A 21,834-nucleotide genomic window follows, 5' to 3' on the forward strand; every position below is an offset into this window, starting at 1 on the left:
CAGATGGCCTCTTTAAGTGCAAGTATGTTATTGTTGTTATTGATAATCACTTGATCTGGGTTTATTTTGTAACATGTGGAAATAGTTCAAAACTGGATTTTTTAAATATATATGTATATGAATATAACGCTGTAAAGTGCAGTCATGAATTAAGAGATTTCTCTTTCACATCAATACCGTAAAAAAAATAAATAAAACTGCAGTGAAATTAGTTGTTTTTGTGTCATATGTGTTAAACCTGGTGGAGGTAAAATAAGAGGATGTGAGCTACATTTTGAAATAAAGTACATTTTTTGTTAATGTGTGATCTCCAGTCTGTTAAGTTGTACCAGTCTTGTCCCAAGATGTTGATTTATGCTCTGAGTAATATAAATGGAAATAAATCAGAGATATAGTTGAATTCAAGCTCATCTGCAAAACAATATACACGGATCAACATTCTGACCACTGACAGAACTGGTAATATTTCATTACAATGGTGCCTTTCACTGGGTTGGATAGATTAGGCAGCAAGTGAATAGTAAACCTTAAGATGGATGGATATACTTTTTTTTTTTTTACTGTAAATACCCAAGAGTCAAGTGGAAGGTGCGACGTTAGCTTTATTCTAACACCTCTATGTTTGTGAGGTTATATTCTATTATAATTTTGATCAACCTCTATGTTTTGCAAGGCATATTTCTTGTAGCAAGCAAGCAAAGTTTATTTATATAGCACCTTTCACAGAGAGAAGTCCCAAGGTGCTTCACAAAAGACAATAAAATACACATAGAAAACACATATAACATTAGAATCACAAAAAGGTATAAATTAAAATAAACATGGTGGTCATATAACAACCTTTGACCTACTGTCATTAGAACGCCTGGAGAAACAAGTGGGTTTATGAACGTATTAGATTTTTTAATTAAAGCAAAATAGTTCTCACAGGTGACCTTTCACCTTAAAACCAACAGATGGCGGTGGCGATAAAATGATATCCTAGCTTGTGAGCATCTTTTAAACACCAACGAAGAAGAAAAAAAATGAGGAAGAAGAAGAAGAAGCGGTAGAAGACCATCCTTTGGTTTTGTAGGTGGCGGTGATGCGAATGTTAAGTCGAGTGCCGGCTGCCAATCAAAACCAAAGAAGAAGAACATCCCTTGTGTTTCCGGTTTGCAAAAATGGCACAAGGTTCTCAGAAGTTTAAAGCTCAGCGGCCTGGAGCGAATAAGAAACATCAATCAAACAAGCAGAAAGGACCTAAGAAAGGAGGTACGAGGGGAACATGTCTTTATTCAAACGTTGTTAAAAAGGACACGACGCGTATTTTCAATGCAATCTGTTTATATCCTGTGACCAGCGCGGAAACATCAGCGAAACACATTTTCAGCTGGACTCAATTTTGTTTATTCAACATAAATAGGAGGGAAGTTATTCATTCGCATTTGTTTGTTTGGCTGTAAAACCAGCTACTCACTAAAATAAACCTTCAGATTACAAATGGAAAGATGTGAGAGAAGAAGGTAATGAACACCAAAATATACACAGCTGTTTGACCTCGGGTGTTTCCTAAATGTGCTTCCGCTGTTTACTTCCTGTCTGTGGTAACACTGTGTTTGTGGTTTTAGTAGGCCTCATTTCTGCAGTTATTGTTGGTTTTGAAAGCTTTACCAGGTTTATTAGGAAAGAGAAGATTGAGGGTTTACTTGAATGTAGGTATTTTTTATTTTTAGATTTTAGATTTAATACAATAACATTCTAACACATATCTGCAAAGAGGAGTTTACAGTTTACTGCTAGTGTGTGACATAAACTTTGGTGTTACAGTGAAGGTTGAAAATGGGAAAGTGATGCACAATAGCCTATTATGGCAAACAGAACGTATCCACCAATTTCTGTCTTTTTAATATATATAACTGAATATATATAATATACTAATTGTTTGTTTAATTGTATTTTATTTGTTGAGCTAAAGGACTAATGACCGTAATTTAGGGAATATACAAAGTTAATTTCAAGTAGAGAATATTAAAGGTTCCTATTCATTTTTACATTATAATTACCGTGAATACACCTCTGTTCTTGTAATTAAAGGTTGTGATCATCATAGAAATTTATGATTGATTTATGATCTTGGTCATTGGGAATCTCTAAACCCAATTTGGTATGAATTCAACCAATAGTTTTGCTGCTAAAGTTTTAACAAACCAAAAACAATACTCCTTGTCTCCCCTTCAGGGAGCGGGTTAATAAATAGTTAATAAAAATAACATTTACAATTTGATTAAGAAAAACTACTGAATTATTTAGTTACTATACTGTCTTTGAAAGAGGAATGTAAATTTAATTTGTTGTATGTTGTCTGTTATTGACTCTACTTAAATTTGTTCTTTACAAAGGGAGGATCATTGCACCTAAGAAGGCTCAGGTCATTGAGCAACAGAAGCTAAAGAAGGTAAGAACCCGATTAAAGAGACATTATGGACAGGCACAGTACTGAGTTTAACATGGTATTAATAAACATGATTATTACTGTCTCCTGTTTCTGTAGGGTCTAGAGGTCGCTATCAGGAACAAGATAGAGCAGGAGGTGACCCAGAAGGCCAGCTCCTCACTCCACAAGCCACTGAGTGTCGTTAAAGGAGCTGAGGGTAAAGGTGGCCAGGGCCCATCACGTCCAGGATCCAGCTCTAAATAGGACCAGACATATGGGACTGAATTACAGAATCAAGGAGTATGAAAATGGAACACTGAGTAGACAACATAATTTAAGATAAATGTCAAGTTTAATTTGACTTCAGGAAATTGCAGTCAGGTCAATGAATGTACAGAGGCTGATGTTTATCATCTTATAATGAAGAACTGAACATGAGAAATGATATCGAGGATGTGAAATGCAAACAGGCTGTCAACCTCCACCAGGGGGCACAATATGGATTTCCTGATTTTTATTTTTTATTTTTTTGATGTCATGTTGGTCAAATCCTTTTTCAAAGCAGAATTTACACAAGATCATACTTCAATCCCTTTGTAAATGATCATTTTATTGCATGAAAACAATAAAATGTCAGGGTTAAAGTGAGAGAAAACCAGACTCATTGTTTTTGTGGTCTCAACTTTCCATGGTAATTATATAATTGATATTTTTATGTTTACAATCTTAAATGAACAGTGGTAGAAGTATTCAGATCCAACATTTTCTATATATCCTGTGCTACAAGTAAATGTATAGAAAAACGTAAGTCAAAGTAGTTGTAGTTTTGTTATTAAATACAATATAGTGTTTTTGAATTTACATATATTTGTGTGTATGTTATGTTTTTCCTGATGTTTAATGTTGAGTTCTTTTGAGCTACTTCATGAACTGTTGGCAGTTTAATCTACAGCAGCCCACTATAGACTACAAGTTGATCATATGTTTGCAGTGTAGTTGTGTAAACCCTGAGTCTCTAAAAAGTAAACTTTCCATGAGCTCAAAAAAACAATCCTAATTCCATCTTTGCCACAATAAATTTTTCAGATGATCCAAGAGGCTTTTTAAAGAGTTAGTCTGATAAAAATGAGTAGAAATAGGCTTTTCTCAGCCTATAAAAGAACAATTCATCCTTTAACTGTACATCTCAGTGAATTATTTATTAATACATGACAAACTAGAAAAGCACTCGGAGAGCGCAGACCTCCGCCAAGGCAGATCAGTCGCCCCCCCTCGATCACCACCAAAATGTCATCATTTGTTCCCTGTGCCAGTACCTACATTTCCTGAAATTTTCATCCAAATCTGTCCATAACTTTTTGAGTTATCTTGCACACAGACAGACAGACAAACCAACGCTGGTAAAAACATAACCTCCTTGGCAGAGATAAATTTCTAATCTGTAAGTCACAGGTGAGTCATATCAGGTTTGGGTGTGTTTATGTTTGAGCAGCACCTCAGTTTGTGTTGTTGACCAAACTTTCCCAAGGTGAAGCCAGTTCACTAAAGGAGGGCCCGGTTGTTTGGACTGACTGTTTTAATACTGTGAAAGTGGCCGTGGATAGTGTCAAGGCTCAGAGTTATTATTAGGCCAGCTCATTGACTAGAGGTAGGGCTGATAGATTTTAATGTAAATATAGATTTTTATCAAGTTTTGACTGAAGTAAATTTGGAAAATATCCATTAAAAAAAAAAAAAAAAACTTGTGTATTTTATGACGTACCATGCAGCAAACACAAAAAAACTGAGACTGGAGTGAAATAACACTTAATAAATCAAAGCAATATTTACTTAAAAATAGGCTAAAAGTGGATTTAATAAATATTAAACTGAGTTGATGATTAATTGATGACTTTCTAACTAATTTATGTTGATTAAGCAGATAAAATAGATTTTTTTTTTTTTTTTTTTAACTCATTGGCTTCAGTTATTCTAAATTTCCACGTAATTTATAACCTTTTCTGCATTTTAATTGTGCCACATTTAACTGTCTTGACACTTTAATGAATGTAAAGTGTTTTTAGTCTTTTTTTTATCAATTCTTGAAGAAAATGAGGTAAAATTATTGAAGTAAATCTAATTTTACCTAGAGATTTGTTAAAGGTAGAAATATCCTGGTGTGAAATATTTAGCAAATATAATAAACTTTAACAATTGTTGAAAGTCCATTTAATTAACTTTTAAAAGAACATCTTAATTGTCTTGTGAATAAGACATCAGTTTGTTTTTATGTATATGTTTTGTTTTGTGTTTTTTAAAGTAACTACTGACCACATTTTTATAGTAGTGTTACAGTCTCTTTAATGAGGTATTTATCATTTATTCTTGTGGATTTCATTTGTAGTTTTCAACATTTATGCTGTTTTGACATTTAGCTTCATGATTTTAATAAAATATTATTCAGCTACAAACAAACAGCAGCACACATTTGATAATACACAGACACAACACAAGCATCTGAGAAACCATCACAAAACAAGCTGTTTGTTAAATGATAAAATACAGTGAACAAAGTGAAGCAGCACAGACATATCAGCACTCATTTCTAAAGCAGGTCTGTGTGGTTTAATCATATGTTCATATATATATATATATATATATATATATATATATATATATATATATATATATACACGCTATGATTATTATATGTTTAAAAATCCCAAATGGCCTCCATGCAGTGAGAAGAACGCAGGAACCGAGGGAACGAGTCCTTCGCCATCAGGTTATAGATCCTCTGCTGCGCTTTGTTGAACGTGTCAACACAAGGAGAATCCATCACACTCAGCAGCCCCTCACGGGTCTCAGCATCCAAGTTTACCTGACGAAGAAAAAAAAAAACAGGCGCTTAGGGTTCTGTTTACCCCTAAAGATTGCATGTCCATCTCCTCTTTGTCATTTCCCTGCAGATATTTAATGTTTTTTTAGTTCATCTGACCTCCTGCGGGGCGTCAGGGTTAATAAACTGGCTGTAGATCCCATCAGCCTTGGTCCTCTGCAGGTTTGAAGGAGAAACCCTGTAGTCTTCGCACGCCAGCCAGAACTCAAGGTTCTCCTCACTGAACTCAGACTGCAGGAAACCACGAAACACCTCCAGACCAGCTGAGGGAACCCAACGGAATGAGCCAAAGAGAAGGAAACAAAACAAGACAGACTCAAAAATGTACAGTGATAAGGGATCTGTCTGCCATGAATGTGTTGAACCTTAAAAACACGTGAACACAATTAATATCATTTTGGAAAGATGAGTTTAAGGGAAAAAGACACCAAGACCTTCGGTCAAAGCTCAGGCCACTGACTCTAAAAATTCCCAAAATATGACATTTCTCACAACAAAGAAACAAATATGAATGAAAAAATAAATAAAATGGTAAAGGTTTTTTCTTTTTTTTTTTCAGAACTTAATGTAGATTTCAGTCAGTGTCAGTCCTTGTCAGATATAGCACTCTATACACGTTATTACATATGATATTATTATATCATCATAATATCAGCAGTAAATATGCTTTAAAAAATCATATCTTGGGAAACACTCATTTGAAACAATTTCACTACGTACACATATAGCATTAGGCTGAAAGTCAAGGTCACAGATGACTTTAAGATAAAAAATCTATACATCCACATATAGTAATTATTAGTAACATATTCACAATTTGTAGGGAATCACCAAAGTTTGCAGACGAGAAATTATATGAAGATGATCACAACTTATTTTTTTAACTTGATTCACAGGTTATAGGAACAGTGCACATTAACAGAACTGTGATAAAACCAAGAGACTATTTCCATCTGTTTCTCTGGACTTTTAGAAATTGACTTTGGTCTTAGTTTTAGTGTTTCAAGTATTAGGACAACAGCCTTGATTTATAAGAATCTGAAAAAAGGTGACATGACACGTGGAATGAAAGATGATTTTCAAACCCATCATGAATTACATATGTAGGTAAATACAAACACACTTTATAGATGTGCACCATGAACTAAGGCAGTTCTTCTATACACTATATATGAGGTGGTTCAGGTGAATTCTCAAACTTCCTGATGAAAACTACAACTTTTACCTCCAATTTTATTTCATTTTTAGAATATCAGGTATTGTTCTTCTTAATTTTTAAATTTATTTCAGCTAATAAAATTATTTTTTTCACTGCTTTTTATTGCACCCTACTTTATTAAACTATAATAAGCTGAGTTCTTTGACACTGAATACAATTGACTGTAACACTGATCTACTAGCAAAAAATGTCCAGAATAAAACTAATGAAACTTTACCAAATTTGAGTCACTAATAAAGAAAAAAATAATCCAAAAATGCTGGTTGGTTGTCGTTTCCGAGATACAGTCTTAAGTGAAATTCTGAAAATTAATAAGAGAATGGGTTTACCTCCAAAGGAATGTTTGTCTCAGAGCTACCAGATCTACTTTTTCTACAGATCTACACTTTACTGGTTATTTCTAGTGGATGATTTATAAAGCCATTGTAAAAATGTACATAATCCCAAATATATGTGTAATAACACTTTATCATATATTGAAAACATCAACTAACTAGCACTTTTGTCATCTGTTTTCCAAATCATCTTATTAAAGTATATAAGATTATATAAGAGGCAGATAATTAATTTTTTTTTTTTTTTAAAAGTGTTGATCAGTGTAACTACAGGAAAAGCACAGCAGTGCTGCATATAAAAATAATGAAATCTTACTTGAAGCTCTAACATTAAATGCACCAGTTTTTCAATGAAAAAGCCCTGTTTTATGAGTCACTGAAACAATAGACCACCCATTGGTAGTATTAAGTGATAAGAAATAAATCAATAAACTGCATCTCACTCTTGTTGTTGAGCAAAGACTCCAAATCCTGAGGAGTTTTTCCATCCTGAACCCTGAAAAGAAACATAAACAAAGTCACACGTTAACCTAAAACCCGTGCTAAGGATGTGATATAATTGATTAGGTTTGACAGTACAGACTTACTTGTGCTTGTGGTGAGTTTCAGCCAGGTGGCTTAACTTCACCCTCATCCCTTTTGCCCTAAAACACATGGTTTAAAAAAAATCACTGGGAGTTCTGTAACCAAAATATTATGTTCCTAATTCAGAAATGCTCCTTTGAAAAAAGAACAAACATAACTCAGTTGAACACTTACTTTTCCAGGCATGAGGATGGCAGGTAGGAGAGGCCTTTACACATCGAGGATTCTCTCAGAAAATGTGTGGAGGTAAAATTGACCAATTTCTTTGTGTGATCAGCTTTTTAGACTAGAGTTCTGCTCTTATATAGTCTGCCACCTCCCTCAGGTCTGTCAGACTCAGGCAGGTGGGGAAATGGCAGCTGAATAGAGGTGAAAACAGCTGACAGACATTGGTGGTGTACGTGTCTACAGCTCATGTAGGTCTGTCAACAGGGAGATACAAACTAAGACAACACATGTACGGTGATAGGAAAAGTAAATGAAGGGAACTTCCAGTAAAGTCAGGCTGTGGTGATGGGATGGTCAGGGATCAGTGATTTTTTTAAAGCTCATGTCAACAATAAAACTATGACTGTCCTCTGGTGTGTGTTTTTTTTATTATGAAAGAATAATGTGATGATGGAGGAGCAGGTGGGCTGATAACATCACTCAGCTCTAAATGGTCATAGGACTGTGGGAAGACAAAAACTGACAATATCAATAAATACCACTGTAATTTGTTTTATGCTTGTTCTTTGTCATAATTGTCAAGTTGCAGAAAACAGCACAGGGATGTTTTTATCTATGAAGTGGCAAATGTCCATCTCTGTGCCCTCCTCTGCCTCAGTAACTGCTCCTCCAAGAACATTGATTTTTAAATCATCTCACCATTTTCCTTCTGTGCACTTTAGACTTGAATCTATCTATCTATCTATCTATCTATCTATCTATCTATCTATCTATCTATCTATCTATCTATCTATCTATCTATCTATCTATCTATCTATCTATCTATCTATCTATCTGTCTGTCTGTCTGTCTGTCTGTCTGTCTGTCTGTCTGTCTGTCTGTCTGTCTGTCTGTCTGTCTGTCTGTCTGTCTATCTATCTATCTATCTATCTATCTATCTATCTATCTATCTATATTCAGGTTACGAGGGGGTACATTTTTTGATTGAGGAGTCGTTATGCTTGTGTTAAAGAGCTGATTATTATTCTTGATGTATTTTGATGATTTTTTTCTATGAAAATACATTGTTGATCATAAAGCTGGAAACATTTTTATTTTCAGACACATTCCTCTTATTTTATTGTGCATGTAAATGCCTCACATCCAGTTTTTACAGTTATGTGATTACTTCCAGTTGCCATATTTTTATGGTGATGTAAAGGGGCTCATTGGCTTCACTTCTGATCAGTGGCAATTTGTCAATAGAGGGTGCAAGGGCACCACCCTACCTATCTCACATGAAGAAGAGGACAATAAGAATCCCAAAAAACAATAAAAAAAAAAAAAACCAAAACCATTAATATTCAAATAAATGAGCTATATATGAAACAGCCCATGAGTAGTGTGTATAATCTGCATTCAAATATATTTTAAAAATGTTTTTGGTCTTTTCTGAAAAACTCATCCATGCACTCATAACAAGCAGACTCGATTACTGTAATGGTTTATTCACTGGACTCCCAAAGTCAAGTATTCACAGGTTATAACTCATTCAAAATGCAGCGGCATGTATTCTCACTGGTACCAAGAAATATCAACACATCACACCCATTCTTAAATCCTTGCACTGGTTACCTGTTAAAACAAGAATCAATTTCAAAATCCTGCTCCTGGTTTACAAAGCACTACATGGCCTTGCACCTCAGTACAGCACAGATATGCTCATCACTTACACCCCAGGAAGAACACTGCGGTCAACAGGCAGTGGCAACTTACTCGTCCCTCATACCAGATCCAAGAAAGGGGAGGCAGCTTTTAGTGTATATGCCCCACAAAAATGGAACACCCTCCCTGATGCAATTAGATTTGCCACACCAGTAGCCATTTTAAAAAACAGGTTAAAAACTAACCTTTATTTGACTGCGTTCTGTTGAATTGAGTGTGTGCATGTGTGCTTGTGTGGGTATGTGCGCATGTACTACTACGTACCACTTTTATCTGTACTTATAATTTCCAATATTTAGTTTACTTAGTCTGTTCATCACTATTCACCCGCTGTCCCTTTTCCCACTCCCCTCTGGGGGAGTGGCTACTGTTTCAGTTGTAGCCGCCTGGGGCCTAATGACGACGGGATCTGAGGTGACTCATCTGTGTCCTGTCCTGACCTGTGACCACGGACCTCCTCCCCCACCCTCACCTGTCTGGATGGACCTCCTCACCCTCACCTGTCTGGATGGACCTCCTCCCCCTTACCTGTCTCATCTGACTAGATGGACCCCTTCATGTGCCCCCACCCTACTGCATCTTTACAGACTGGAACTACATCTGCAAATGGAGGTCCATCAGTCCTGGTGCATCTATAGCCTGTCTGTCCATGGGAGTGGATCTCTCCTTCACTGTGGTTCTCACCAAGGTTTCTTTTTTCCCCGCTGGGTTTTTGGAGTTTTTCCTGCAGAAAAGGAGGGTCTAAGGACAGGGGATGCCCAGGACATTAATCCATTCCCTTTTTCTACTGTTTATTTGACTGTTGCTTGTTTTCATTACCAACTATATATATATATATATATATATATATATATATATATATATATATATATATATATATATGTATATATATATATATATATATATATATATATATATATATATATATATATATATATATATATATATATATATGTTGTGAGGCACACTGAGTCTGCCTTGTGCATGAAATGTGCTCTATAAATAAAGTTGAATTGAACTGAATTGAAAAAGTTTAGTGAGTAATCAAGTTAAATGTTTCCTGTTTGGGGTGCAAAAATCTGTGCCCATGGCTCTCTGTTTACTGTAATAGACTCTCGTTACACATGGCACGTGCGTTGTAGGCCCCTCCAGTACAAGAGATAGGAGAGCCTCGGGGCTCAAAAAAAATTGCCCAAGCACCACCCACAGGAGTAAACATCACGTCCCAAAAAGAATCAAGACCTTCCTCAGAAATGGAATCAGCGAGTAGGTCTGTAGGTAATGCTACTAAAATGTGTACATGCAGCAGGATAGTTCAGTGGGTAACTCTACTGGTGTTGATGTGGGAGGCCGGGGTTTGAATCTTGGCACATGATAATTTTGACATCTTTTAACCCTTACGTTGATTTTCTATTCTTTTAATGCGATCCAGCTGCACTACCTTCACTGCTGGTCTAAATGCACTGGCCATGTTATCGGTGTAAAGAAAATTGTCAGAGACATGCTTCACTTTAACAAGAGAGTCATGGACAGATTTGCATGTCTGAAGGACAGACAGATGAAATTTACATATAAAAATAAATGACTGGAAGCACATACAGTACTGTGTATTTTTATTTTAATTCAAATTAATATTTTAAAATAGTGGTTCATGTGCTTTGGCATACCTTAGTGGTGATATGTGGCTATAGTGCACTTGCATAATGCACCCCACCAAAAAATAATCTCACCAGTCTCCACTGCTCCTGATCCCTGCCCATGTTACAACTGTCCCCAGCCTCCCCTATTTTTACTGTTTATCAGGAGGAAATCAGCCCCGTTCCATCAGTGTTCAGACACAGTATTTGTAAATAGATACAGTGTTCATTCTTCACACCCACAGCTCACTCAGTCCGTCCCCACTCGTGGACCTGACAGCAGACTCACTCCACCGCCCGTGGGAGGAGGGCATGTGTCCGTGTCGCTTCCTGTTTCCTCAGTAGGAGCCGTCGTGAAACCTTCAAGACGGATCAAGATCGATTGCTCTGATCTCCAGTCCTGTGGACCCCCAGGGACCCGCAGACCCTGGTCCGCTGTCAGATCTGGTTTTTGGACGGAGTCGGTCAGATCCAGATCCATGTACCCGTGTCCCGGAGGTTCCAGAGTCCAGATCTTGTGCATCCCACCATGGGCGGGTTTGGAGGTAAACACCACTGTGAGTGACAACATGCACAGTGTTGGAACTAACTGCGGTATGTGGATCAGATTTAACCCGACTGTTCACAGTTTAGGGGCATCGAACTGATCAGCGTCGATTTATGGAAACAGTGACTCAAAATACAGGAATAATCTGAGGGGTTTTACTTCCACAGTGTTTAAGAAACCACAGACCCACTGGACCATAGGAGGAATATGGTGAAATTCAAAGTAACAACAGTGGACATGAAAATGGCTGCATGAAAGTCAGAGGATACGCATGAACCACAACAGCAGAGCCGTCTGACAGCTCCACATGACAGGATTATTTATTATTGCATGGTGTGCAGATATGTCCCTTCCGTTCACACACGCACACACACATCCTGATTAGGTTAACCCATGGATATCAAATACATACAGACCAATATGGTCTCAAGTGGGCCAGACCAGTAAAATAACAGTATAATAAGTTAGAAATAGTGGCATGTCCAAATTTTTCTCCTTGTTTTAGTGGGAAAAAAAGTGAAATTGGGATTTTTTTTTTTTACATTTACAAATTGTCCTTTTTCAAAAAAAAAAAAAAGTGATTATTCTGAACAACCATCAACAATCTGAAATGTCTTAATAATTAAGTGCAATTTTAATAGTGTTATGCCTCAACTTAGCATTTACACATGTGCATTACAGCACACAGATCACAGTGGACACAAAGGCACAAAACATTTAGTAACAGGCATCTGGAAATGAAAAATATAGCATTTAACTTTAGGATCAGTACATTGTGTCAATACTCAGTGACGTCCTTGACTGTTAATGTGTTCTGGGCCGTATGTTTGACACCCCCTGGTTTAACTCCAGTCAGTGGTCTCTTCTAGCTCCTGACCCTTTTAGACAGAGCTTTACCATCCTGTGACCCCATTTTACCTGTTACATAACTAATGGATTTGATTACTTTAGTTAAATGTTTGTCATTCCCTTAAGTAAAAACAAAAGATCTGGAATGATCCAATTAGACCCTTTTTTTCTTTCATATATACTAACATAACATTTTCTTTTCTACTTTATACTAAAACCTGAAAAAATGTTATTATTTAATGGTTTTCTTAATTAATCTTTCCATTCTGTTCGACTTTAGAGTTTGACATCCTGATGTCCATGCGTCTGGTCAGCAGACCCTGATGCTATGGGATCCCATCACTTGACCTGGCTCCCCTGGGTGCATTGCCAGGACCATGGATATGCTGGTTCTGGTTCTGGTTCTAGTTCTGGTTCTAGTTCTGGTTCTAGTTCTGGTTCGGATGAGGACAGGCAGAAGCGCTGGGCCGAGCTGTTCGATCAGCTGGACCTCAACAAAGATGGACGCATTGACATTTCTGAGCTGCGGACGGGGCTGGCAGGGAGAGGACTTTCACGGGGAACCTTGGAGAGGGTAAAACAGGAAATCTGAAATTTAGCTTCTAAATCTTTCCCTTTTTCTTTACTGTTTGTAAAATTTCATTAATTGTCCTGATGTGCTGTTTTTTTATTTGTGCAACAGCTCCAGACACATACAGACTTGCAATATTGTGAATACACACAGTCTCAGTTTGTTTTGGCTGAAAGTGTGTAGGTCATGCAGTCTTTAATGTCTTTGCCTGTGTGTGTGTGTGTGTGTGTGTGTGTGTGTGTGTGTGTGTGTGTGTGTGTGTGTACACATGTAAAGGGCAGCATGCTGTCTATTTTAGTACCAGAAGTAGGACCTTGTAAGACGAGAACATAACCTTTTTCTCTGTCATGCAAACTTGATCTGTTTTCCACACTGGGATCTTTATCCAAAATCAGCCATTTTTGTCGTGTCTCTTTATTGATTGTGTTTACATTTTAAAACTCACACTAAAAGCTGTTTATTGTGTTTTTCTTCCACATTTTTCTTCCATTTTTTTCCATACTCTCTGTCTATGTGTCAGGGCTCACCATAGACAATGTGAACTAGTAAAATACATTCAATTTTCTATGACATTTCACAAATACAACCTTTCAGACAAGTGTGATTGGTGGTAAATGAAAAAGTTAAGTGGTCCTGAATGTGAAAAAAAAAAAATCTATTTTTTAAAGTTTAGTTTAAAATTACATTGACGTTTTTGTTTGATCTAATTTTCATCAGACAAATATATCTCACACTTTACATTTTGTGTCATTTCTTCTTTCTTCATAACATGCTGTAGTAATATCTGTCCAACAAGTGGAGATAAGCACTAATGATACAGGGTATTTTGGCCTTTTTAGTCCAACGCCCAAAGTTCTGATGGACTATTGGTATCAGTTGTTGTCTGTCTGTCCGTCCGTCCGTTATCTGTCTGTCCATCGTCCATCTGTCTGTCCATCTGTAAACAGTTTTTCAAGAAACTTCTTCTCCAAAACCGTCAGCCAGAATCAGTTGAAATTCATAGCAGAGGTTCCCTGGGGCAAGGTCTACCTCATTTGTTCAAAGAATTGAGAAATACCGATTTTTGAATTTTTAACATTTTTTAAATCTCCATTGGTTTATAATGGGAAAAATTTCAAAGTGCTAGAATTTCAATACAATTCAAGATATTGATAAGATTACTATTGGCAATAGATAGAAAATCACAAATGGGCTTTCACATGGTGCCTTGACCTTTGACCTTGAGTGACCTTGAAAGGCCAAAGAAATGTCAATTAATGACTTTAAATATTTCAATATGCCGTTGGACTACAGGACCATTGCTCCTATTTTTGGATTATAAAAACTGTATAGAGTTGAGTCGAATTGAGCCGGGTCATGTTGGAAAGGTGCAGTGGAAAAGGGGCATAATTCATGCAGCATTTCTTGGACACCTGTTGCCTACCCACCGGTGAAGTCTACTGCCTGGATTGCATCCTCTTGTGTCCATTATAACTGTTGCTGTTTGTCTTTCAGATTGTGGAGGCAGGAGACACCAACCAGGATGGAGTACTGGACTTCGAGGAGTTCAGCCAGTATCTCCGCAGCCACGAAAAACAGCTCAAACTCATGTTTCGCAGCCTGGACAGAAACAATGACGGTCTGTAACTGAAAAACAAAGAAGAATCCATAACAAAACTACACATATGTAAAACAGAATGCAGATATCCTTTCCATTGACTAACTGTATCTCTTCTGTCTCTCTCATGGTGTGTGAATGGTGAATATTTTCAGGTCAGATAGATGCAGCAGAGATCCAGCATTCACTACACACCATCGGCGTCAACATTAGCCTCAAGGACGCCACCAGGATTTTGAAAAGGTCTGATTTTGAAGGCAACGTATGTAGTATTTCATTGTTTGTAAACACAGCAGTTAAAACTCGGCTCCTCCTCTCTACTCAGAAAATGAGGAAGAGAAAACAGTGGTTGAACGAGCAATAGATCACACAGATGGAGTGACGGATGATAGCGAGACAAAAAGCCATTTCATGGATAAATAACTTATTTCTTGATTCTGTCATAGCTCTTATACTGTAAAAATGCATATAAATAAACACAGGCCTTTGCAAATATTCTGGGGGAATATTCTAGATACAATATACTGTACAGCTGAAAGACATGACTGGAGGTGCTGGGTTTTTTTTCATGTAGTTCTGTCTACACACACTGAGCGATGCTATTGTTAGCTGGAGATACAAACAAAAGACAAAGGTTTACACCCTTGTAATGTTATGAACACAGCAAAACAAGAGGAAAATAGAAAATCCAAGCAGAGGGCATAGTAGCTGCAAGTAAATACAGCATCACACACTGACAGAGGGTCAGAAGTGACAATGAACTATTTATTGTGTTTTTCAAAGGAAAATGTTTTTTTACTTTGCCTTTAATGCTCTGGGAAAGTAAAACCATACACAGAATAAATATACCTAACATAAATGTAAACCAGTCATAGTTAAATACACCTATAGCACTGACAAGAATTGCTAATATTCTTTGGTATCATTTGGTACCAAATATAAGTATCTCGTTAATTCCATCAGTGCATGCAGAATGTGCGCACATCTTTTATTTATTTTTCATTAATGGTAATATGTTAGCAGATACATCTAAACTGTGGTAAATGTGTTTATTTTTTTATGTTGTAAAACTGCTTTGATTGTATTGAGCTGAAAAATTAAACCACAATGTGCAATAGGATTTCGGTAGTATTAAAATGGGAAATTGTGTTTATTTATTTTTTTTTAGTTTAGGAATTGTTACTAAAGCATAGGTATTGAATCTGATACCAGAATGAAGAATTCTCAAACGATATCCAACTTTATCGTAGCTTATATGTCTGTATACATACTGTACATGCATACATATACAGTCATGGAAAAAATTGCTATACCATCAAAAGTCATCAAAAACAATGGTTATGCAATCAAGTACTAACGCCTGTGTGTATCATGTGACTAAAACAGACAAAAAGGAAAACATGGAATGCCTAAAAGCACTGTTTTTGTCAGTACAATGCCATAGATATTGATGTAAGAACTTAAGTGATTTTGGTTATTAACAAGAAAACATGGAAAATGGATAGATATCAGCTCTGAAATTAAACGCTTTTGAGCTATTTTTGTTGTTATCATTATATTTGTCCAAACAAATGTACCTTTAGTTGTACCAGGCATTAAAATGAACAAGAAACTGAAGAAAACAAGAGTGGTCTAATAATTTCTCCGCAACCGTATATTTACATATGTTGAGACAAGCACGGAGATCAGTTGTTTCAATATTCTTGAACGCATTCTACAATCTCACCCAATCCCTCTAGCTTTCAACAGGAATTGTCTAATTTTAATTCTTATATGTGTCATCCAGTATGGACAAGGACGGCACCATGACTATTGACTGGAATGAGTGGCGTGACTACTTCCTGTTTAACTCGCTCTCTAACATGGAAGATGTGGCACGCTACTGGAAACGCTCAGTGGTAAGTACACCCACATATGTACTCCTAAAGTAACTCAACAACATAACAGCGACACAGTAGGATTTAGTGTCTTTGCTTCTTATTAATCCTTTTTTCTATTTTGCGCATCCTTTCCACGGCTTCAGTAGATGCTGGATATAGGTGAGCAGCTGACGGTTCCTGATGAATTTTCAGAAGAGGAGAAGGAGTCTGGTTACGTTTGGCGGCAGCTGATGGCTGGAGCCATGGCTGGATGTGTGGCTCGGACTGGAACGGCCCCCTTAGACCGCCTCAAAGTATTTCGGCAGGTCAGCAAGACACAAATACAAACTCCATCTCTCTGATCCACCTGATGCAAAGCATTTACTGCCTCAGCTAATCTGATGAACATTGAGTAATGTTCTCAATGTTCTGTTCAGGTCCATGGTTCTGCTGTGTTCAGAGGGAACGTACTTAGTGGTTTTCAGCATATGTTGAATGAGGGAGGACCGTGGTCATTGTGGAGGGGCAATGGTGTAAATGTTCTCAAAATTGCCCCAGAAACTGCGATCAAGTTCACAGCTTATGAAGAGGTAAGAATAGGCTTGACAACTTCCTACATATCTGAACATTTACACATATCTTTATCTTCGATTTCAATCTTTTCTTGCATTGCCCTGTATTACGCAATATATCTGTCATTTATAAACATGTCTTACTCTGCTTCTTCAGTCTACTTGAGTTTGTCTTTTCCACAGCATCATTTTTTCCTGGCGTAGTTTTTCCCTTGTCTCCACTTTTTTTTTTTGACGTTAAAAAAGGTGACAGCATTTACATGTGTCAAAATTTCTTTTCAAAACAACAAAAACACATTTACAGTACATTCTCCACTGACTCCATGCTATCATATCATTTTGAATCTGTCTTGAATCTGTCTCTTCATGTCTACTTTGCTATACTATCCTGCACAGATTAAACACATGATGCGAGGCAGCGATCAGACGAGAAATCTAAGAGTTTATGAACGGTTTCTTGCTGGTTCTTTGGCTGGAGCCATAGCACAGACGACAATCTACCCGATGGAGGTAATATCAGGGTAATACACATATAAACACATTCTTACAACATTGGAAAATGATCATCCTTCTGGTATAGATGAATACTGAACCTTTTCTTCTTCTCATTCTATGATTTGTCCCATCTTTTGTTTTGTTTTGTTTTTTTCATATTTTTTAACAGGTGCTTAAGACACGTCTCACACTAAGGAATACAGGCCAATACTCAGGACTTGTCGACTGTGCTAAACAGATCCTACAGAAAGAGGGTATCATGGCCTTCTACAAGGGCTACATACCCAACATGCTCAGTATTATCCCATATGCTGGCATCGATCTGGCTGTCTATGAGGTTAGAGCATATTTAAGGTATAGGGGGTACAATTTTAGGGGAATTTAAGAGGATCACATTAATATAAATAATGTTCTTACGTATCTTTTCAGTAATGGATAATCATGGAAAAATAACTTTTTTTATTGCCTTAGAATGACTTTTTTGTATTTACAGAAGGAGTGGGTTGTATTTAATGGACTTCACCAGGTTGTGCTACCATTTTCCTCAGTTGTACAGTGCTTCTGATGGAATGACCTTTTTTTTTTTGTCAATTTGACATATTTGATGGCATTTGGTGTTAGGATGCAGTGCCGTTGCCTACTATATGTGAGTGTGGACAGTTCACTAAAAGCACAGGACAAATAAAACCAACACTGATTTTAACAAGGGAGAATGAGGGTGGGGGTTTTTCTGTTGATCCAATCTGCAACTGCACTATTAGACATCAACAAATATCACACACTGAACTGTTTGATTAGACACTTCTCATGCTGTGTATCTCTTCAGTCTTAACTTTTGTTTATCTCTCTTTCTCCAGACTCTGAAGTTTTCCTGGCTGAACAGGAATACAGGTTTAGCTGACCCAGGGGTGATGGTTCTGGTCGGCTGCGGTGCTGTCTCCAGCACATGTGGACAGCTGGCAAGCTACCCACTGGCACTGATCCGCACCAGAATGCAGGCACAAGGTCAGGAAAGTGTTTCATATTGATTCAATTTATCATGTTTATGTAGCTTAGAATTAGAGATGCACAATTAACAAAATCATGAATGCAATGTCAGCCTGTGCAGTTACTTAGAGCAGTCATATTTTGTTAAACCCACTTTTATTCATCTTTGGTTCATTTATTTGTGTATTTGGACCCTAATAGTTCAAGAAGTTTGAATTTGAACCCTCCAAGTGCTGCAAAGCTATCTTTATATTAATTTCCTTCTTAATTTGTTACATCTATAACTAGCTACGTCACGACATTTGCACATATAAGGTCAAGACTTCTGTTGAACATTTCTCCGAGTATGACATAATTGTTTGTCAGTAGCAGCGGTTGTAGTCCATACAGAAAATATTTCCAAACTTAAAGCTGATTACCTAAAATGTTCAGTTGTTGGTTGTATTAATGAACACAAGTAGCTAAATGAGACAGAACAGCATGGTCAACAACCTGGAGGGGATGGGGTGTGAAGTGGTTCATTTGGATTTATAGGGCCAGCGCTCAAAATGACCTGTCTCCTGTCATTACTCAGAAATAGGGTTGAAGATGGACATGTAGAGTTTAATTAATGAAGAATTCTGACCCAAACATAGCATTTACAGTTTATTTAGACCACAGGGAAATGTTTTAAAATGCATAATTCTCATGATCACAAAAAGGCAGCAATTTCATAACTTGTATGTTTTGGATTTAGTGACCCTGACCTTGATATCCAAACCAGTAGAGATATAATGCCATTGGTTTATCTCACTTGCAATCATTATTGTAAATCATTATATTGCCTGCAAAAATAGGAATATGACTTTTCGCCGAATGGCGCAGCCCTGTTTAATGTTCTTAGTCACTAATATGGTCATATTTTCCTTTTAATTTCGCACCAGTTATCTAGAAAAAAAGTATGTATCAGACTGTAGAATGGTAAATAATGGTAAATAATTTAACCATACTAATCATCCAGCTTTTTGATAAAATTTGATGTATACTGTACCTTACACTGGGTATTTTTAAAGGCTTACAATCTGGTAAATTGTTTACATATCTCCTGGAAACACTGGTTGACATTAATTTCACTCTGGCATGAAAACCAACATGCCTTGAGTCACTGTTGAGAGGCATTGTATAGAAGAGTATGTTACACAGACAAAAAAACGCATGTAAACACTGTAAAAATGATGACTTGAATATCCTCTTAACTCAGGGTTCTCTCTTTTTTTTGCTAGTTTTCAGCTTTCTCTCATGCTTTTCTGCAGACAGCGGGTAGATTTTATTCAGTTGTTGTATCTCACATCAGCTGCGTACAGTTTAGCCAACAACATGACTTATAGATATACTATGACATTGATGAGTTTTAACAAATAATTTGACACCAAAGATCACCTGAACTGCTGACTGTCTCCCTTTATATGACCACTTTTGTGTCACATGACTGAAGTTTCATATGAAGGTCAAGTGAGGACAAATGAGCAGAATCTATGCACTAAGAAGGACTGTGAGGAGATATTTCAAACAATAAAATGCTAAACATTTTAGTGTTGAGTTATATTTATCATGTGTTATGAAAGTTGTTTTGCAGTTCATCAACTGAGTATCAGGCCTTGAAAGATGGAACAGCACTAATGTTTTCTCTTTTTAAGAGTTTTTTTGTCATGTATTATGATAATTATTGTGTAGAGAAAGACAGAAAAAGCAGTGGATAGAGAAACAGGGACCTAGGTGGATGTTATGTCACTATTTATCATGTACCAGACTGTGATGTTGGAGCTCAGTCTTTTTCTTTTCCTCCTCAGCATCATTGAAAGGAGACCCTAAGCCATCTATGTTGGCCCTGGTTCGTAACATTGTGATCCAGGAAGGAGTGTTTGGACTTTACAGAGGAATTTCTCCCAACTTACTGAAGGTCATCCCTGCTGTCACCATGTCCTACGTAGTCTACGAATACACAAGGATCCTCCTGGGAGTGGACATTGAGGGTAGGAGAGGAGGAAAAGCAAAGGATGTTTGAAGTGGAATGTTTTTATCTCCAAACACGTCAACAAATGCTCTGGCAGCGCATGAGGAAATGTGCCATAGCTGTGTGTGAGTCTATCACACCTCTCGACAGAAGTATCTTGCAACGATGCTGATGGGGTGAGAGGATAAAAAACAAACCATGGAAGAAACAGAAAAAATAAGAACACATCAGCATTAATTCATATTTTTGAAAAACTCACATTTTCTTACATTTCTCACGTGATGAGTTTCCCGTGTGATACTGCATTACAATGCATGCCTGAAGTTACTGATTGTGTGGAAGCTAACCAACTATCCCACTGCTACTGCACTGAGTTGATGAAGACTTGCATGGACTTGACAATTTCCCAGCAAACAGATAAAAGTATACCTTGGAGCAATGCTTTACATTCCTTCACTGCTTAAAAGCCACAAAAAAAGCAGAATCTTTTTTTTTCCCCTCCCAGGTCGAATATAGAAAAGACTGATCAAGCTGGTCCCATTTCCTGTTCTCTAAATGAGGAGCTGCACAATCAGGCATTTAAGGAACATGCTGCAAGTGTTAGGAATACTAAAGCACAGCAATAATTACCGACACAACTACAGAAAGTTACTGAATTCATGGACATGAATGGACTTGACTACAGAAAGGATTGCTATTGAAAAAAGTGCACCAAAGAACTTTATAAATGAAAGAAATGAAGCTACCAAAGCTAAATAACAAAATGCAGGTAATTATCTCTAACATGCTCACGTTTTATGAGTCTGGTCAGCAAGGGGAGATTGTTTCTGTCTGTTACTATTTAAAAACCCTGAGGCGGCTGGTACCACACACTGTACACAGCCTTTATCAGATCTGTACACGTACAGTAATGGTTTTGATTGACTGAAGTGACCTATGTATGTCACAAAAGACAGTGTAATGTAATGAACTTTTTAATATGTAAATTATGTGCAAATAAATGCATGCTTGGTGCTGCTTTTGTAAAAATGAATTCTGTTTATATCTGTCTTGTTCAGGTGAGCTGCAATTTCTGTTTTACTTGCCATATAATAAAGAGATGTAAGTTTCTGTACATGTGATGAACATTAGAGTATTGACTGTCAGAACCTCTTCTTACTGGCTTATTGTTGTGCTATAGATTTTGGATAATAACTAATAGCAGGCTGATATTGGTTAAAATTCAACAAAATTCTACAAATGGAGTTCTTCTAAAGTATCAATAAACTAAAAATTACTTCAACATACTGTACAGACTGTATATCATAGTTAAGAATATCAATTTCAGCAAAGTTTCAGCCTAAAAAGGATGAAAGTGTTAATCATACCAAAAGTAAATAAACAAATTAGAAATAGAATCCAAATCAGGCATTTTGCCAAATA

General features: G+C 36.9%; 3 protein-coding genes across 12 annotated transcripts; 2 read left to right on the forward strand and 1 right to left on the reverse strand.

The window, feature by feature from the left end:
- Nucleotides 1-1,097: 1,097 nt before the first annotated feature.
- Nucleotides 1,098-3,064, forward strand: c1h19orf53 (chromosome 1 C19orf53 homolog). Its single transcript, XM_030139053.1, has 3 exons — nt 1,098-1,254; nt 2,382-2,437; nt 2,534-3,064. The coding sequence occupies exons 1-3, from the start codon at nt 1,164-1,166 to the stop codon at nt 2,678-2,680; spliced, it is 294 nt and encodes a 97-aa protein (XP_029994913.1). The 5' UTR covers nt 1,098-1,163; the 3' UTR covers nt 2,681-3,064.
- LOC115422610 (regulator of G-protein signaling 5) lies at nt 2,945-7,854 on the reverse strand. Of its 4 annotated transcripts, none has more exons than XM_030139041.1 (6): nt 7,608-7,854; nt 7,436-7,492; nt 7,292-7,344; nt 5,394-5,557; nt 5,091-5,276; nt 2,945-5,044 (listed from the first exon to the last, which is right to left on the reverse strand). In XM_030139041.1, exons 1-5 carry the CDS (start codon nt 7,649-7,651, stop codon nt 5,109-5,111), a joined length of 486 nt encoding a protein of 161 aa, XP_029994901.1. In that variant the 5' UTR covers nt 7,652-7,854; the 3' UTR covers nt 2,945-5,044; nt 5,091-5,108. The 4 variants fall into 4 exon arrangements, with proteins under 4 accessions (XP_029994901.1, XP_029994894.1, XP_029994884.1 ...); XM_030139034.1 differs by having other exon boundaries at nt 2,945-5,030; nt 5,078-5,276; XM_030139024.1 differs by having other exon boundaries at nt 2,945-5,030; nt 5,072-5,276.
- Nucleotides 7,855-11,036: 3,182 nt separating this feature from the next.
- slc25a23a (solute carrier family 25 member 23a) lies at nt 11,037-21,434 on the forward strand. 7 transcript variants are annotated; one of them, XM_030138992.1, is made up of 12 exons: nt 11,037-11,487; nt 12,619-12,740; nt 12,771-12,912; nt 14,404-14,527; nt 14,662-14,749; nt 16,293-16,404; nt 16,533-16,691; nt 16,803-16,955; nt 17,334-17,447; nt 17,602-17,769; nt 18,290-18,437; nt 20,249-21,434. In XM_030138992.1, exons 2-12 carry the CDS (start codon nt 12,667-12,669, stop codon nt 20,461-20,463), a joined length of 1,497 nt encoding a protein of 498 aa, XP_029994852.1. In that variant the 5' UTR covers nt 11,037-11,487; nt 12,619-12,666; the 3' UTR covers nt 20,464-21,434. The 7 variants fall into 7 exon arrangements, with proteins under 7 accessions (XP_029994852.1, XP_029994862.1, XP_029994843.1 ...); XM_030139002.1 differs by having other exon boundaries at nt 12,619-12,739; nt 12,776-12,912; XM_030138983.1 differs by having other exon boundaries at nt 12,619-12,721; nt 12,752-12,912.
- Nucleotides 21,435-21,834: the final 400 nt, after the last annotated feature.

Source organism: Sphaeramia orbicularis, chromosome 1 (assembly GCF_902148855.1).
Source record: "Sphaeramia orbicularis chromosome 1, fSphaOr1.1, whole genome shotgun sequence".
Classification (NCBI taxonomy): domain Eukaryota; kingdom Metazoa; phylum Chordata; class Actinopteri; order Kurtiformes; family Apogonidae; genus Sphaeramia; species Sphaeramia orbicularis.

Coding starts and splice junctions, on each gene's coding strand:
- c1h19orf53 (XM_030139053.1), top strand. CDS start 1,164: ATGGCACAAGGTTCTCAGAAGTTTAAAGCTCAGCGGCCTGGAGCGAAT. Junction 1,255..2,381: donor GAAAGGACCTAAGAAAGGAG/GTACGAGGGGAA, acceptor TTCTTTACAAAG/GGAGGATCATTGCACCTAAG. Junction 2,438..2,533: donor AGCAACAGAAGCTAAAGAAG/GTAAGAACCCGA, acceptor CTGTTTCTGTAG/GGTCTAGAGGTCGCTATCAG.
- LOC115422610 (XM_030139041.1), bottom strand. CDS start 7,651: ATGTGTAAAGGCCTCTCCTACCTGCCATCCTCATGCCTGGAAAA. Junction 7,493..7,607: donor CCATCCTCATGCCTGGAAAA/GTAAGTGTTCAA, acceptor CATGTGTTTTAG/GGCAAAAGGGATGAGGGTGA. Junction 7,345..7,435: donor GAAACTCACCACAAGCACAA/GTAAGTCTGTAC, acceptor GTTTCTTTTCAG/GGTTCAGGATGGAAAAACTC.
- slc25a23a (XM_030138960.1), top strand. CDS start 12,667: ATGGGATCCCATCACTTGACCTGGCTCCCCTGGGTGCATTGCCAGGAC. Junction 16,405..16,532: donor GCTACTGGAAACGCTCAGTG/GTAAGTACACCC, acceptor CGGCTTCAGTAG/ATGCTGGATATAGGTGAGCA. Junction 17,448..17,601: donor CGACAATCTACCCGATGGAG/GTAATATCAGGG, acceptor ATTTTTTAACAG/GTGCTTAAGACACGTCTCAC.